This window comes from Colobus angolensis, unplaced genomic scaffold (assembly GCF_000951035.1).
Source record: "Colobus angolensis palliatus isolate OR3802 unplaced genomic scaffold, Cang.pa_1.0 Scaffold77, whole genome shotgun sequence".
Classification (NCBI taxonomy): Eukaryota; Metazoa; Chordata; class Mammalia; order Primates; family Cercopithecidae; genus Colobus; species Colobus angolensis.
In genome coordinates this window covers 3,708,291-3,726,392 of record NW_012121487.1, presented here as the reverse complement: position 1 = coordinate 3,726,392, position 18,102 = coordinate 3,708,291, and the positions used below count along the sequence as shown (strand labels likewise).

Here is an 18,102-nt window from a genome sequence, read left to right as displayed (position 1 = left end):
AGAGCAAATGAGGAGAAAATGGGACTCTTCAGTTCCTAATATCAAAAATAAATATGTTAAGCCCATAAAGTACTTTATAGTTCTCTCTTTTCTTAAAATTTAGTCAATACATTTGGTTTTCTACATTTATTTTTTGACATAATAATTGTACATGTTCATAGGGTACAGTGTGATGTTTTGATACATATATACATTGTGCAATGAATGATGAAATCAAGGTAATTAGCATATCTGTTACCTCAAACATTTATTTATTTGTGGTGAGAACATTCAAAATCCTCTCTTCTAGCTATTTTGAGATATACAATACATTATTATCAACTATAGTCACCTCCTGTGCAATAGAGCACCAGAATTTATTCTTTCTACCTGACTATAACTTTGTACCCATTGACCAACCTCTCCCCATCTTCTCTCCCCCTCTCCTACCCTCCCCAGGCTCTGGTAACCACCATTCTACTCTCTACTCCTGTGAAATCACCTTTTTTAGATTCCACATATGAGTGAGATCACACAGTATTTGTCCTTCTGTGTTTGGCTTATGTCACTTAACACGAACCTCTAGGTTCATCTATGTTGTCGAAAATGGCAGGATTTCATTCTTTTGTTTGTTTTTCTTTATTTTTTATTATTTTTGAGACAGGGTCTCACTCTGTTGCCCAGGCTGGAGTGCCCAGGGCAAGATGAGGATGCTGAAAGGGGGAACCCACAGAGTTTATAACCCTGCTCCCCAAACCTGGAGAACTGGATTAAGAGTTTACAATTAGGAATAAGAAAAGATTGTTCTAGGCTTAAGAAAGGAAAGTACACAATGAGCTGTAAACTTCTGTCTCTGGTACCCTAGGAGTGGAAATTGCTTTTAAACGAATTTAATTACATTTGTAGGTGGCACATCCATAATAGGAATAATAATGATAATGAAGTCTAGCACATTTGAATAGTACTCTACCATTATGCACTACTCTTGCAGACATAATTTCACTTGAGCCTCAAAAAACCCTGTGAGAAGAGAGGGCAAGAATGATCATTCCCATTTTCTAGACCAGGGGACAGACTTACAAAGGGGAAGGAAATAGCCTAAGATAATATCTCTGGCTGGTGGTGGAGTCCAAACTGGAGCTTCTCCTCCTGGCTACTTGATCTCCTCGGGACCCTGCCCCTAGCCCAGACTAGGCCACTCACAGGTGCTCTGTGACAGCTGACAAGGTTGACTACCTCGGAGCCACCTAGACTGTCCTAGGACAGGGTTTTGGCTGTGAGTGTCAAATACCCAAGCTTTAGGTTAACAGTGCCTCTGGGGGATGGGGGATGACTATGGTGATCTGGGGTGCTCTGTAGGGGAGACCAGAGAGTCTCAAAGAAGAGGTTCTCAAGCCAGGTTGGAGGTTGTGTGAGACATTTAGTAGATAATAGGCCCCTGGTCCTGACTACTGACACAAGGCAGGAGGAATGGACAAGGCCCAGAGATGTTCAGAGGAAGGCAGCAGGGAGGTGGCTATGTATAGTGAAGGGACAGTGCTTGAGCTCCACTCTGGAGTGGCTGAGCCTGGGGGAGAAGAGATAGCCATGCACTCAAGCTCTTATATGTGGCAGAAAGAGATGGGCAGAGGCACAGGCACAGGCACAGTGCACCTGTTTCTTTGTCCCCAGGTACGGGATGCGATATGTGGCCAAAGTCCTGAAGGCAACTCTGGCAGAGAAATTCCCTGACGCTACAGACAGCGAGGTCTATAAGGCAAGTGTTATCTTCCCACCCCCACCTTCCAATCCCTCCTTTGCTTTGCTGGTACCTGCGATCCTCAGACTGAGACAAAAACACAAAAAATCCTATGCCATAAAAATCCAAGGAGGGAAATATGCTGCCCTTTATAAATGGAGCCTGGCTCACGCTGGGGCATGAGCGAACAGAGTGGGCAACACTGGCTTCTTGTCAGGAGAGCTGGATTCAAGTCCCAGCTCTTGCTCAGGTTTGCTGTGTGGCCTTGAGAAAGTTGCCTGCCTGCTCTGGGCCTGTTTTCTTTGAAGTGAGGGGGTTGGCCCAGGTATCCCTTCCAGCCAAGCAAGCTGGGAATGTGGGGCTGCACCAGTCAAGGTGGCCCCTGGACACTTCTGGGAGAGTCTCCTCTGCCTTCAGGTGGTCGGGAACCTCCTGTACTACCGCTTCCTGAACCCAGCTGTGGTGGCTCCTGACGCCTTCGACATTGTGGCCATGGAAGCTGGTGGCACCCTGGCTGCCCCCCAGCGCCATGCCCTGGGGGCTGTGGCTCAGCTCCTACAGCATGCTGCAGCTGGCAAGGCCTTCTCTGGGCAGAGCCAGCACCTGCGGGTCCTGAATGACTATCTGGAGGAAACACACCTCAAGTTCAGGTCTTGGGTCCCTTTCCTCTCCTGTCCCCTTTCTTCCCTCTTCTCATCTTTGACATCCCGCTTCTCCCCTCCAGAATCCATGAGGACAAGAGGCATAAATAGAAGGGAAGAGCGTAATGAGTGGGGTGGAGGATAGGTTGTTGGAAGGACCCCCCAGTGGAGAGAAAAGGAGACTATTAAGAGAGATTGGCTTGAGGGGTTACTGGGACGGAGGTAGGGCAGGACAGAGGGCAGAAGCTGAGACTAGAGAGTCCAAATTGGCCTAAGCAATCGCTGGAGAAGGCTGGGGAAATGATGGGGACAGAAGATGTGTGGGGTGCTGGCCCTCCCCGCTCTCTCACATGCCCTCCCTGCTCTCTCACATGCCCTCCTTTTGGACAGGAAGTTCATCCATAGAGCCTGCCAGGTGCCAGAGCCAGAGGAGCGTTTTGCAGTGGACGAGTACTCAGACATGGTGGCTGTGGCCAAACCTGTGGTGTACATTACCGTGGGGGAGCTGGTCAACACGCACAGGGTGAGGGGCTGAGATCTGGAGAGTGTTGACTGGGTGGGCAGGGGTTTGGTAGCCTGTGATGGGGTAGTGGGCTGGCCCCAGGGAGAAGACCTGGCTCAGACCCTACATTTCCTTTTCTTCCTCTGTCCTGCAGCTGTTGCTGGAGCACCAGGACTGCATTGCCTCTGATCACCAAGACCCCCTGCATGAGCTCTTGGAGGACCTTGGGGAGCTGCCCACCATCCCTGACCTTATTGGTGTGTGCCCTCCTTGGCAGCCGGGGCCAGCTAAGGGGCCTGCAGGGAGGGAGGGACAGGAAGGCAGACAGGCCATGAGAGCGCGCCCATGCAGTCTAGGTCTTGTGCCAGGCGGCTAGTTCCATGCTCTCCCTCTAGTCCTGACATGGGCACAGGGACACAGATTGATGTGGAGAAGGTAGACAGACAGTAGAGGGACCCACGATCATCAGGTAAATGGCCAGTTAAATGATGTGAAAGAGGCACAGGGATAAGGGTCTCATTAGGTTTCTCTGAGAAGGAGGCGTTTCCGGGCCATGGAATAGGAGGAAGCCAATTTACTGGGAGGAAGGATAGAATGAAGATGGTGATTAGAGCCAGGAGCTGCAGGCTGGGGGAGGCATGGCTCCTCTACCCTCAGGGCACCCAGGGCTGAGGGGGTGGGGGTGGCACAGCCCCAGTAACACGAGGGTATGCTCTGTGGGTAACAGCCCTTCCATCGGTGCTAAGGGTTGGGGGCACAGGGTGGTTCTGCAGGCCAGTGTGGGAAAACTTCCTGGAAGAGGGACATGTAGAGCAGCCGATTTAACATGACCCGATCGGTGTGTGCGTGCGTGCATGTGTGTGTATGCCTATCTTCCTCTCATTCCTCACCACACCTCAGGGGAGAGCATTGCTGCAGATGGGCACACGGACCTGAGCAAGCTAGAAGTGTCCCTGACACTGACCAACAAGTTTGAAGGACTGGAGGCAGACACTGATGACTCCAACACCCGTAGCCTGCTTCTGAGGTGGGTGACACCAGCCTCTGCCCCTGCCTACCTGAGCTCCCCAGCCCTGAGGCCAGTAAAATGGCCTTACTTTGAGGCGCCCATTTCACTTTCTTCCTGGGCTCCCTTATCCTTCAGGAAGTTCTCCCTGAAGCCTACCTTTATTCCCCTTGCTGCAGCCTTGGCTGTTTTCTGTCTGATATCCTCAGCTTTTTGCTCTGTGTTATACTGAAAGTAAAGGAATGGTGAAGATATTGGCAACAGCAGATGTTTGCATATTGTGCTGTTTACCAAATGGCTTTTTTATTTTTTCAAGTAGAGACAGAATTTCGCCATGTTGCCCAAGCTGGCCTCAAACTCCTGGCCTCAAAGCCATCCACCTGCCTCAGCCTCCCAAAGTGCTAGGATTACAGGCTTGACCCACAGCGCCTGGCCCAAAGGCTTTTTTATATGTTATCGTTTATTCTTAGAAACAAGCTATGAGGTAGATGGTGGCTTCTCCTCTTCATAGTTGAGGAAAGACTCAGTAGTTATGTGATTTATCCAAAGTTCCATAGCCAGTGGGTTGTAGAGCTCATGTTCTAATTCCGCTTTTTTTTTTTTGGATACAGAGTCTTACTCTGTCACCCAGGCTGGAGTGCAGTGATGCAAACTCAGCTCACTGCAACCTCCACCTTCTGGGTTCAAGCGATTCTCCTGCCTCAGCCTCCCAAGTAGCTGGTACTACAGGTGTTTGCCACCAAGCCTGGCCAATTTTTGTATTTTTAGTAGAGATGGGGTTTCACCATGTTGGCCAGCCTGGTTTTGATCTCCTGACCTCAAGTGATCTGCCTGCCTTGGGCTCCCAAAGTGCTGGAATTACAGGTGTTAGCTACCACGCCCAGCCTAATTCCACATTCTTGTTGAGTGTGATGGTCAGGAGATGGGCATGGGGCTTTTCTTCCCCAGTTCTACAAAAGTGAGGGAGGATTCCCAGTAGGGGTGGGCTGGTCGTCTGGGCAGAAGTGGGGCCAAAGTGCCAGCTCAAACTCCCTGCCAACAAGGCAACCCCCTTCCACCCACTCATGCACTCAATAAACAAGCGAGCTGACCAGGCGCTGTGGCTCACATCTGTAATCCCAGCACTTTGGGAGGCCGAGGCGGGTGGATCACCTGAGGTCAGGAGTTCGAGACCAGCCTGGCCAACATGGTGAAACCGTGTCTCTACTAAAAATAAAAAAATTAACCAGGCGTGGTGTCGAGCACCTGTAATCCCAGCCACTTGGGAGGCTGAGGCAGGAGAATCACTTGAACCTCGGAGGTGGAGGCTGCAGTGAGCCGAGATCATGCCATTGCACTCCAACCTGGTGACAGGAGTGAAACTCCATCTCAAAAAAAAAAAGTGAGCTGAGTATCATCTTTGTCCTGCCCATCAAAGGGCTGAGAGCAGGGTCAGGCTAGGGCTGAACACAGCACCACCAAGAGGGAGGTGGGTGTCAGATGCATTGAGAGCTAAGGAGAAGGGATGGCTGGGCGGGAAGGACATGTGTGCTCAGCTGAAGGACTCAAAGGAAGGTAGTTTGTAGGGAAGGTATCCTAGTCTACGACATCCCCTATCCCTCGCTCTCTCTCCTTACCTCCTTGCAGCCATGCTATAGAGCATGGTCCACTTACTCTTAGACCTCTGGCCAGTCCCATGTCCAGGCCCTTCCCCTGCCCCTTACCTCTCCTCCGTCACTGCCTCCTTGTGCAGCACCAAGCAGCTGTTGGCCGATATCATACAGTTCCATCCTGGGGACACCCTCAAGGAGATCCTGTCCCTCTCGGCTTCCAGAGAGCAGGTGGGTAGCCGCACCAGCCCACAGGTTCTGTCTCATTCATCCCCACCTCACCCCAGCTGCACCGCTGCTGCTTCCCTCCTCTGAACCTCACCCACAGTCGGCCAGAAGCAGACACCTATGCTCACCAGTAATGAAAACTCTGGTGGCCTACAGGGTGAGGGACACAACTTTAGCCTTGGGAAGCCTCAGGCTATAGAGTCATGGGGCCCCACACCTCTCCCCACTGCACACACTGAAACAAGCACCAACACTAGGGCTATGGGGGGGCACTGAGAGGCAGTCTGGGAAGGTACCTCTGGAAGGCCTGTACTCAGAAGAGTGGTCTGCTAGAACGCCTGGAGGCAGGAGAAGGTAGTAGGCGGGTGGGGGGCCAGGGGCATGTTGGGCCTGCTGGAGCGAAGACTGAACCAGGGTCTTCCCAGAGAAAAGGTGGGGATGGCCAGTAGAGGTATGTCCCAAAACAGAACAGACAGGGAAATGCCCCCAAACATCCTGTGCCATCAGAAAGATCCATTGTTGGGAAGTCACAGCTAGTGTCTGTCCGGAATTCTTTATGCCGTGACCTGGGTTTGGGTCTTCTTTGATCCACTCTTCCCCTATGGTGATCTATGAGGTGATCTGAGGCCCTCCCATGTGTGACACCATGTGTTACGATGTTATACCTTGATATTCTTCATAAGCTATGCTCTGCCCCAGCCATATCCTGCAGAGGCTGGGCTCTGGGGCACTTTCTTAATGATACCCAGAAAAATCTCAGGCCTCCCTTTGTTGCTGGTGCCCATGGAGCATTCCCTGGTGTGGGAGCAGACTGGTAGGGCCTGGTAGACCCCTCCAGCATCCCTGTGTCCCCAGGAAGCAGCCCACAAGCAGCTGATGAGCCGACGCCAGGCCTGTGCAGCCCAGACACCGGAGCCACTGCGACGACACCGCTCACTGACAGCTCACTCCCTCTTGCCACTGGCAGAGAAGCAGCGACGTGTCCTGCGGAACCTGCGCCAACTTGAAGCCCTGGGGTTGGTCAGCGCCAGAAACGGCTACCAGGGGCTAGTGGACGAGCTGGCCAAGGTAACAACCCGTGCCTGGGCTCCGTATGCCTTTGTGTATGTGTGTGTGCGTGTGCATGTACATGTTAATCCATAAATGTTGGTGGGCCCCTCCTGATGAGTGCCCACCCAAAATTGTCACCAGCCAGAGTAAGGCTGAGGGTCCGTTTTGAAGGAAACATCTTTTTTTTTTTTTTTTTTTGAGACAAAGTCTCACTCTATCATCCAGGCTAGAGAGCAGTGGTGTGATCTTGGCTCACTGCAACCTTCACCTCCTGGGTTTAAGCGATTCTCCAGCCTCAGCCTCCCAAGGGGATTACAGGTGTGCGCTGCCACACCTGGCTAATTTTTGTATTTTTAGTAAGAGACATGGTTTCGCCATGTTGACCTGGCTGGTTTCAAACTCCTGACCTCAGGTTCCGCCCACCTTGGCCTCCCAAAATGCTGGGATTACAGGCATGAGCCACTGCACCTGGCCAAATTTTTGTATTTTTAGTAGAGACAGGGTTTCACCATGTTGGCCAGGCTGTTCTCAAACTCCTGACCTCAAGTAATCTGCCTGCCTTAGGCTCTCACAAAGTGCTGGGATTACAGGTGTGAATCACCACACCTGGCCTGAAGGAAAGATCTTGAAATTACTCAGGGAGGAGGGTGTTCTTGCAACTCTTTTTTTTTTTTTTTTCCACATTAGCTGGGTAATGTGCCCAGGTCAGGTTTGAGAGAAGCGTATTTCACACATGAGCATGAAAACCCAATCCTCAGCTTATGACCTACAAAAGTATCCTTGTAACTTTCTTTTACCAAAAAACAAAGGCCTTGAAACCAGTTAGTCCTCAATGGACAGAGGCCCTGAGGACATGCGTTAAGGATTTGGAATACCATCCTTGAGATTTTCCTTCTAGGAAAACAGCCCTGAAGCCTGTTCTTCCAAAGAGCCTCAGTGTGTAGCTCTTGGGCTTGTGTCAGGCCCTAAGTCTCTCCTGCCAGGAAGGACCACTCATCCCTCCCTCTGTTCCCCAACCCCAGGACATCCGCAACCAGCACAGACACAGGCACAGGCGGAAGGCGGAGCTGGTGAAGCTGCAGGCCACATTACAGGGCCTGAGCACTAAGACCACCTTCTATGAGGAGCAGGGTGACTACTACAGCCAGTACATCCGGGCCTGCCTGGACCACCTGGCCCCCAACTCCAAGTAGGTGCTGCTTTCTCGTACTTGGATGGTTATGTGTGACTTCTCACCCCTGCCCATGTCACCTTTGCCCCACTATCTCCCAGCTGTGAAAGGGGAATCTCACCCAGCACAGCACGGTCCCTTCGTAAGTCTGGTCTTTGAGCCTCACTTACAAAGTCTTGGGCTCAAGTGCAGCCCTCCTCCTCTGTCTTCCATCAGTGAGAAGTCTTTCTTGGGGTCTCATTTCCTTTCCAGCCACACAAAACAAGTTTCTTTGGTGGTAAAGTGTTTGTTGGATGAATTCTCTGGGGCCTTCTTTTAATCAGGAGTTCTGGGAAGGGGAAGAAGCAGCCTTCTCTTCATTACACTGCTGCTCAGCTCCTGGAAAAGGGTGTCTTGGTGGAAATTGAAGATCTTCCCGCCTCTCAGTATGTGTCTTTGGAGGGCAGGATGTCAGCCCCTTCCTGTCCTCTAAATTGGGGATGGTGCTGTGGGCTGGGCACCGGGTGGAAGAGAAGGAGAAGCATGGTCTCGGTCTTGAAGGAGCTGCTAGAATGATGGTGGAGATAGAGCATGCCCAGACAGAAAGTGAAGGGCCGTGGACATGGTCTAGCACAGTTCTAGATGCCCTGAGGCAGAGGGTACTGGGAAAGCTTTCCAGAGGTGAGAACAGCTGGGTAGGGCGGGGCAGATAAAGACATGGTGTGGGGAGCAGAAGTAAAACTAGGAGAAGACAGCGAGCTGGACCCTCTGGGAGTGAGAGAGGGAAAGCTGGCTCTGGATGACACCGCTGCCCAGGATGAGGAGCAGTAGGTGCAAGAATGTGGCTGTAGCCCTGGAAAGAGGCAGTGGGTTCCTGTTTTGAATCCTGTTCCTGACAGCTTCAGAAACGTCATCTTTGACATCACCCCGGGAGATGAGGCAGGAAAGTTTGAAGTAAATGCCAAGTTCCTGGGTGTGGACATGGAGCGATTTCACCTTCACTATCAGGTGAGGGGACAGTCCCATGAGCCTGCAGGACACCTGCTGGGCTTTAGGTGCTGGCCTGAAGAGAGCAACTGGCCTCACTTCCCTAGTCCTCAGATGACACCAGCTCAGTTTTTCACCCAATCAGTATCGTCTGTTCCCGAAGAGAAGGGTGGGGGTCTTTGCAGCCCCGGCCCCCCTTTCCCCATGCCCTGACACAGACCCCACTGGCAAGCATCAGGGAGAGTGGAGTGGGCTGCTGGTGTCAGAAGCAGGATTAATATTTGAAGCCCTATCACATGTCAGGGACTTTACATGTTACCTCCTTTAATCCTCTCCACAGCTCTGAAGTATTATCCCTATTTTACAGGCTCTAGGCTAAAAGGTTAAGAAGCTGGCCTAAGTCATAGGCCAGTGTTCAGGAAAGGAGTGAAGCAGTGGTGTTTTTGGGTTTTGTTGTTGCTTTTTTGGTTTTTTTGTTTGTTTGTTTGTTTGAGACGGAAACTCACTCCATCACCCAGGCTGGAGTGCAATGGCACGATCTCGGCTCACTGCAACCTCTGCCTCCCAGGTTCAAGCGATTCTCCTGCCTCAGCTCCTGAGTAGCTGAGGTTACAGGCGCACACCACCACTCCTAGCTAACTTTTTGTGTGTTTTTAGTAGAGACGGGGTTTCACCATGTTGGTCAGGCTGGTCTCGAACTGCTGACCTTGTGATCCGCCCACCTCGGCCTCCCAAAGTGCTGGGATTACAGGCATGAGCCACTGTGCCCGGCCAAGCAGTAGTTTTAAATCCAAATCTTTTTGCTCTGCTGTTTTGCCTTTTGAGTAAGAAAAATGATTTTGGCCGGGTGCAGTGGCTCACGCCTGTAGTTCCAGAACTTTGGAAGGCCGAGGCGGGCGGACCACAAGGTCAGCAGTTCGAGACCAGCCTGGCCAATATGGTGAAACCCCGTCTCTATTAAACATACAAAAATTAGCCTGGTGTGGTGGCACCTGACTGTAATCCCAGCTACTCAGGAGGCTGAAGCAGGAGAATCACTTGAACCTGGGAGGCAGAGATTGCAGTGAGCCGAGATCACGCCACTGCACTCTAGCCTGGGAGACAGAGTGAGACTGTGTCTCAAAAAAATAAATAAATAAAATAAGGAAAACAATTTCAAGCCCTGATTCTGCTTGAGCTGACATTTGATCAAGTCACTGTACCTCTCTTGCCTCAGTCTCCTCATTTGTGAAGTGAGATTTCAATGCCCTACTTCAGTGGCCAGTGCCACTGGTGACTGCAGAAGGCCCCATGATGTGAGTGTTTTGTACATCATCTGACTGGACCACATTCAGAAGCCCTTAAACTCCCCTCCCTGCCTCTTCCCTCCTAGGACCTCCTGCAGCTCCAGTATGAGGGTGTGGCTATCATGAAACTCTTCAACAAGGCTAAAGTCAATGTCAACCTTCTCATCTTCCTCCTCAATAAGAAGTTTTTGCGGAAGTGACAGAAGCAAAGGGTGCTACCCAAGCCCCTCTTACCTCGCTGGATGCTTTCTTTAACACTAACTCACCACTGAGCTTCCTTGCAGACACCCAGACCTCAGGACTAGGCAAGGCCCAGGGATTCTCACCTCTTCCCCAGCTGGGAGGAGCTTGTTTGCCTGGCCACAGACAGTGTGTCTTCTAACTGGCTAAAGTGGGCCTTGCCCAGAGTCCAGCTGTGTGGCTTTTATCACGTATGATAAACCCCTGGCTTTCCTGCCGGATGGTAGAACATGGACCTTGGCCTGGGAAGGCCATTATTCTTGTGTCTGCTACTGCCCTCCCACGGTCACCCCAATATTACAAGCACTGCCCCAGTGACTTGATTTCACCTCTGTGTTCCTTCTCTTTGCACTCGCACAAAGCCATGGCCAGGCTCCCCATCCCTACCTCCCACTGCATCAGCAGTGGGTGTTCCTGCCCTGCCTGAATCTAGGCAGCTCTGCTGCTGTGATCTGCATACCCTTCAACCCAGGCAGGGACTGGGGGGATGCAGTGTGTGTTAGTGCCCATGTGGCATTGTGGCACTGTTGTCCCCCACGGCGGCATGGGCAAGTTGACATTCCATTAGCCTCAAGTCTTGTTCTCTTGTTTGTGGTCTGTTTAATATGTGGGTCACTAGGGTATTTATTCTCTCTCCCATCCTTACATACTGGATCATTGTGCAGCCTTAATCAGGGTTTTAATGCTTTCTTTTTTTTAGCTCAAAGAGAGTTCTCATTTTCCCTATTCAAACTAATATCCATGCCATGTTTTATACCTTGGATTTAAAGTCACCTTAGGTTGGGGCAACAGAGTTCTCACTCATGTTTAAGATCTTGTTATTTCAGCTTCATAAGATCAAAGAGGAGTCTTTCCCTTTTCTCTTTTACCCTCAGGATTCTCATGCCTTACAGCTGACTCTTCCAGGCAATTCCCATAGATCTTCTGTCCTGCCTCTGCCACAGTCTCTGTTGTCCCCACATCTACCCAACTTCCTGTACTGTTGCCCTTCTGATGTTAATAAAAGCAGCTGTTACTCCCACATCTGTTGTTAACCCTTATTTCATTTTCTGTGGAGCTGGTCTTTAAGTTCTGGAACACATCTTCCCTGAGAGAACTGGAGAATCCTTCCTGCAGCCTCCCCCAGCCCTCTGCCTGCCTCCCGTGTGGGCCCACTCTGCCCGCCTGAGCTCGTAAAAGCTTAATGAGATGTGGCATTTATTCTCTCTTCCCTCCCATGGGGGACAGAGAGGAGGAAGGAATGCTTAGGTTTCGGTTCTGTTTTTATCGGCCACTCTGAAGACTAAAGCTGAGAAGGGAAGCCACTCTAACTTCAACCCCACCCATTTTACACACAGTTCCAGCAGGTTCTTTTCCTGAGCTTTGGGTGGTGATATCAAAGGTGCTTAAGCCATAACTCCTTAGGTATTGTAGATTCTACACTCTGATCAAGATCTCCTTTCCGAGGGGAAAGCTCCCTCCTTTCCTCCTTGCTTTCAGAAAGTAGGGAGGGAAGTCTGCTGGGGAGGGGACAGTAGAGACAGACACCTGCCCTGACATCTGAACTCCCAGGCAGCTCCTGTTGGGGACACACCTTTGCCTGGTGCAGTCTGCCTCCTTCTACGCCGTTCCATTCTGTCACTCAGGATCTGTCTTGCTGTCACATCCAATCTCAGTCACAGCCTCCCCCCCCTTGACATGTCACAGCAAAGACTTCAAGTACTGCCTTGCTCTGGGTGACAGTGACATTTACCAGTAGATCCAAGTTTCTACATGTGATCAGTCATCATTAAAAATCTCATACTCACCAAATGGCTGCAATGCTCCCCCACAATCACATGATCTCAGCCACATATACCACATATAGAAATGTCACAATAGCTACTGTTACTGAGAGTCTATTGTGGGCTGGGATATTTACATACATTTACTCCTCACAACAACCCTACAAAGGTTGTTGTGGTCTCCATCTTGGTTTAACATGATGAAACTGAGGTTCAGAGTTGGATCTGACAGCTACCCAAGGCTACTCAGCTGGAAAGGAGCAGAACGGGGCTTTAAACTCAGGCCCACCAGATATACATTCCCCAGCATTTTTTCTCTTCTCTGAGAGAAACATTTTTACTTCCTTCAACCTCCCCTTTCATGACACTCTCAAGCACCCTGCACACTCCACTCTGCTGTGTGTCCCTGATAAGCTTGAGCTCATTAATGTCCTTGCTAACCTTCAATGCCCAATCTGAGATACAGTCTCTTAGCTCCTATGGATGGGATTATATGCCAGTATAACCTCTTCAGAGGACAATTTGGGAATATGAAAAATATAAGTGCTTCTTAGACAAGGTGGCATGAAAAAAATTAAGTGCAGGGTGCCAGGATAATTCAACAGAGAAAATAGTCTTTTCAACAAATGGTGTCAGGACAACTGGAAATCCACATGCAAAAGGAGGCAGTCGAACCCCTACCCCACACCATATACAAGAATAAACTCAAAATGAACCACAAACCTAACTGTAGGAGATGAAACTATAAAACTCTTTTTTAAAAGGCCAGGCATGGTGGCTCACACCTGTAATCCCAGCACTTTGGGAGGCCAATATGGGAGGATTGCTTGAGTCTAGGGAGTTAAAGACCAGCCTGGGCAACATAGTGAGACTCCCATCTCTAAAAAATATAGGTATTTTAGGCCAGGCATGGTGGCTCACGCCTGTAATCCCAGCACTTTAGGAGGCCGAGCTGGGTGGATCACCTGAGGTTGGGAGTTCGAGACCAGCCTGGCCAACATGGAGAAATCCCGTCTCTACTAAAAATACAAAAATTAGCTAGGCATGGTGGCACGCACCTGTAATCCCAGCTACTTGGGAGGCTAAGGCAGGAGAATCGCTTGAACTCGGAGGTGGAGGTTACAATGAGCCGAGATCACACCACTGCTCTTCAACCTGGGTGACAGAGCAAGACTCCATCTCAAAAAACAAAATAAAAATAAAACTTAGAAGAAAAAAAATGAAAAAACCCACAGAGTGGGAGAAAATATTTGCTAATCATATATGTGATAAGGGATTTAGAACTCATAACAGGCCAGGCGCGGTGGCTCAAGCCTGTAATCCCAGCACTTTGGGAGACTGAGACGGGCGGATCACGAGGTCACAAGAACAAGACCATCCTGGCTAACACAGTGAAACCTCGTCTCTACTAAAAAATACAAAAAACTAGCCGGGCGAGTTGGCAGGCGCCTGTAGTCCCAGCTACTCAGGAGGCTGAGGCAGGAGAATGGCGTGAACCCGGGAGGCGGAGCTTGCAGTGAGCTGAGATCCAGCCACTGCACTCCAGCCTGGGCGACAGAGCGAGACTCAGTCTCAAAAAAAAAAAAGAACTCATAACAATAAAAAGACAACCTAATTAAGAAATTGGCAAAGGATTTGAATACACATTTCTCCCAAAAGAACATATACAAATGGCAATGGCCTTTTTTCTTTTGAAACGAAGTCTCACCCTGTCACCCACACTGGAGTGCAGTGGCGTGATCATGGCTCACTGAAGCCTTGATCTTCCGAGGCTTAGGTGATCTCCTACCTCAGCCTCCCACATAGCTGGGACTATAGGCATTCGCCACCATGTCCAGCTAATTTTTGTATTTTTTATAGAGACAAAGTATTTGCCATGCTGCCCAGGCTGGTCTTGAACTCCTGGGCTCAAGTGATCTGCCCTCGTTGGCCTCCCAAAGTGCTGGGATTACAGGCCAGGGCCACTGTGCCTGGCCATCACTAGCCATTAGAGAAATGCAAATCAAAATCACTATGAGATCCCATTTTACTCCCATTAGGATGGCTAAAATAAAGCAGACACAATAATCAGTGTTGGTGAGGATGTGGAGAAATAACTCTCATGCATTGCTGGAAGGGTTAAAATAGTGGAGCCACTTTGATAAACAATTTGGCAACTCCTCAAAATGTTAAAGATAGAGTTATCATGTGACCTAACAATTCCTCTCCTAGGTGTACATCTAACAAAATTGAAAGCGTATGTCCACACAAATATCTGCACATGAATATCTATAGCAGCACTATTCATAATAGCCAAAAAATGGAAGCAATCCAAATGGCCATCAACTGATGAGTGGATAAACAAAAGTGTTATCTCCACACAGTGGAATATTATCCACCTATCAAAAGGAATGAAGTACTGACACATGCTACAACATGGATGAATTTGAAAATGTGCTGCTAAGTGAAAGAAACCAGACACAAAATGTCATATACTGTATACTTTTATTTATGTGAAATGCCCAGAATAGTCAGATCCATAGGAACAGAAAGTAGATCAGTGATTGCAAAGGCCTGGGAAAAGGGAAGAACACAGAGTGACTGCTAATGGGTATGGGCTTGCTTTTAGGGGTGATAAAAATGTTCTGTAATGAGTGGTGATAGCTGCACAACTCTGAGTATAATAAAATATCACACAATTATATACTTTAAAAGGGTGAATTGTATGGTCTGTGAATTATATTTCAGTAAAGCTTGTTTTTCTTAAAATAAGTGCACATACCCAGCAAGGACTTTTTCCTGTGGATATACTTGGATACGTGGGCAAAGAGCTCTGGAGGATTTGTTGCAGTATTGTTTGTATTGGCAATAAACTCAGTAGGGCAGCCACGCAATGGAACATTATGCAGCCAATAAAAATTATCAGCTGGAAGCTGGGTATGGTGGATCATGCCTGTAATCCCAGCACTTGGGAGGCCAAGGCCAGAGGATCGCTTGAACCCAGGAGTTCAAGACCAGCCCGGGAAGGCCAGGCACGGTGACTTACACCTGTAATCTCAGCACTTTGGGAGGCCAAGGCGGCCGATCACCTGAGGTCAGGAGTTTGAGATTAGGCTGGCCAACATGGTGAAACCCTGTCTCTACTGAAAATACAAAAAAATTAGCCAGGCGTGATGGTATGCACCTGTGATCCCAGCTACTCGGGAGGCTGAGGCAGGAGAATCGCTTGAACCTGCGAGGTGGAGGTTGCAGTGGGCCAAAGTCACGCCACTGCACTCCAGCCTGGGCGACAGTAAAACCCTGTCTCAAAAAAAAAGACCAGCCTGGGAAACACAGTGAGACCCTGTCTCTTAAAAAAAAAACGAGGTGGATCTGTGTGTGCCAATGTAGAAAGCTGTCTTGGACTGATACACAAGAAACTTGGCGGTGGTCACCTTTGGAGAGTAGAGATGAGGAGAAGGCCCTTCTTGTATTATTATTACAATAAGCTTATATTGGTCTTTTTTTTTTATTATTTTTTAATTTAGAGATGGGATCTCCCTCTGTTGCCCAGATGTGAGCAACAGGACAGAGAGGCAGGCTGCTTGTTCTGGAGCAGTGCTTCTAAAAGTGAGCACCACAAACTGTTACTGGTCCACAACTGGATAAATGCAATAATTGAGAGCAAACATTTAGAAGCTTACAGGAACTGCCAGTAATTTTTCATCTGAATGTAATAATTTTAAAAATTGAGGCTTGTATTTTATAGGTCTTTTTCATTTCAGTTTTCTAGTAACTAGTTTTTCTTGCATTTCACAAAAATATCAGTCCATAAAAGACTGGAAATTTTTAAAAATGCATCCTTCACTACAGACAGTTTGAGAACTGTTCTAGAGGGCATACTTTAATAATGTGATATAAGAATGCATTTGCTCTGTTGAACCAAACTAGAGAGACTTACATAGCACTATAATTTGTCAATTTACATTAAAAAATGAAGAGACTTGAGTTGAGAATAGCTGAGATCATATTGTATATGCAATTTTAGATTCTGCTTTATTCACTTAGCCATGAAAAATATTTTCCTCTGTCTTTAAAATTTCTTCAAAAATATTATTAATGCCTATAATATAGCCCATATGTATTTAACATTCCTACAATGTTGAATTGTTTTCCATTTTCACTAGTATAAGTAATTATGTAATGGATATCTTTGTAGACAAAATCTTTGTTACATTTTTTTCTTTCTTTTTTTGAGACAGGGTCTCACTTGTTGCCCGGGTTGGAGGGAGTGGCACGATCACGGCTCACTGCCACCTCCAATTCCTGGGCTCAAGGCATCTTCCCACCTCAGCCTACTGAGTAGCTGGGACTACAGGCATGTGCCACTATGCCCAGCTTATGTTTTATTTTTTGTAAAGAGGGGGTGTTGCCCAAGCTGGTCTCAAACTCCTGGGCTCAAGTGATCCTCCCACCTCAGCCTCCCAAAGTGCTGGGATTACAGGCGTGAGCCACTGCACCCTGTCCTTTGTTACATTTCTAATTAACTCCTTAGAATAGAATACTAGAACAGAAGTTAGTTCAAAGAGTATATACTTTTAAAAAAATTATAGGTTTTTTTCCTAATTATAATACATATTTTTTTGTGGGAAATTTAGAAAATTTAAAAAAACAAAAAAGGTAAAAATAATTCATGATACCATAACAAGTGGTGACCACTTGTAACATTTTGATATATTTTCTTCCAATCATATTTGTAATTAGAGCCACACTATGTATCTTCTTTTGTAACCTTTTTCCATTTATCATTATAAACATTCTCCCATATTACATGGGATATAACTTAATCTACTTAATCCATCCACTATAAAATAACTAGATTGCTTAAGTTTTAGTATATAAAATAATGCTGTATTGCCCGGGCATGGTGGCTCAAGCCTGTAATTCCAGCACTTTGGGAGGCCAAGGCAGGCAGATCACTTGAGGCCAGGAATTTGAGACCAGCCTGGCCGACGTGGGGAAATCCCGTCTCTACTAAAACTACAAAAATTAGCTATGCCCAGTAACAAGCACCTGTAGTCCCAGCTACTAGGAAGGCTGAGGCAGGAGAATTGCTTGAACCTGGGAGGTAGAGGCTGCAGTGAGCCAATATCGCGCCACTGCACTCCAGCCTGGGGACCAAGCGAGACTGTGTCTCAAAAAAATAAAAAAATAAAATAAAATAGTGCTGTATTGGACTACATGTCTAGATGAGAAGTTGCTTGGTCAGAGTGCATTTTATAAAGGATCTTTTTACATGAGGCCTAATGTCCTACAGAAAATCTACACCAATTCACAGAAAGAAAGAAGAGACAGAAAGTGAGAGAAAATGGTCTATGCTACTGGGGCTAGTAGTTCAGGGTCAGGAAAGAAGCCCAGACTGACTTTGCTGCAAATCAACACAAATCTGTCTCTGCTGGGGCTTATGAAACCTCTCAGTTACCTTTCTACCAGTGTAGGTAAGAGGGCCTCATTCTCTGCAAGAAGCATGGACATTTAAAAAATATGTGTTGTCAAACACAATTTGGTAACCTGAACTGGATCCTGGCACAGAAGAAAAAGGGACATTAATAGAAAACTGGTGAAATTAAATAAATTCTGGAGTTTATTTTACAGTAATATGTTCATAGTGGTTTCTTAGTTTGAGAAACATACCACAGCAATGTAAGATGTTAACCTTAGGGTAGACTCAGTAAGGGGTACACAGGAACTCACTGTACTATCTTTGCAACTTTTCCACAAATCTAAAATTAGTACAAAATTTAAAGTTTTATTTAAAAAAATGCATTGCACCAATGTAGAATCCCACTAAAAGTATGTGGAAGTGTTAGTGTAACCACACCCTTGCTAGCAGCAAATATTTTTTAAAAAATTTAATCCTTCAACAAATATTTATTAAGTGCCCTCTGTGTGCCAGACACTGCCCTAGGTACTTGGGATACATCA

General features: G+C 47.8%; 1 protein-coding gene across 1 annotated transcript in view; it reads left to right on the top strand.

The window, feature by feature from the left end:
• Positions 1 to 11,417, top strand: part of IQGAP3 (IQ motif containing GTPase activating protein 3) — a 44,889-nt gene extending 33,472 nt beyond the window's left edge. The window contains exons 28-38 of the mRNA XM_011928432.1: positions 1,651 to 1,735; positions 2,135 to 2,367; positions 2,749 to 2,881; positions 3,015 to 3,117; positions 3,761 to 3,887; positions 5,599 to 5,686; positions 6,539 to 6,751; positions 7,756 to 7,922; positions 8,228 to 8,329; positions 8,783 to 8,891; positions 10,243 to 11,417. Of these exons, the coding sequence (XP_011783822.1) occupies positions 1,651 to 1,735; positions 2,135 to 2,367; positions 2,749 to 2,881; positions 3,015 to 3,117; positions 3,761 to 3,887; positions 5,599 to 5,686; positions 6,539 to 6,751; positions 7,756 to 7,922; positions 8,228 to 8,329; positions 8,783 to 8,891; positions 10,243 to 10,356 (1,474 nt within the window). The 3' untranslated portion in view covers positions 10,357 to 11,417. The remainder of the gene's footprint in view (positions 1 to 1,650; positions 1,736 to 2,134; positions 2,368 to 2,748; positions 2,882 to 3,014; positions 3,118 to 3,760; positions 3,888 to 5,598; positions 5,687 to 6,538; positions 6,752 to 7,755; positions 7,923 to 8,227; positions 8,330 to 8,782; positions 8,892 to 10,242) is intronic.
• Positions 11,418 to 18,102: the final 6,685 nt, after the last annotated feature.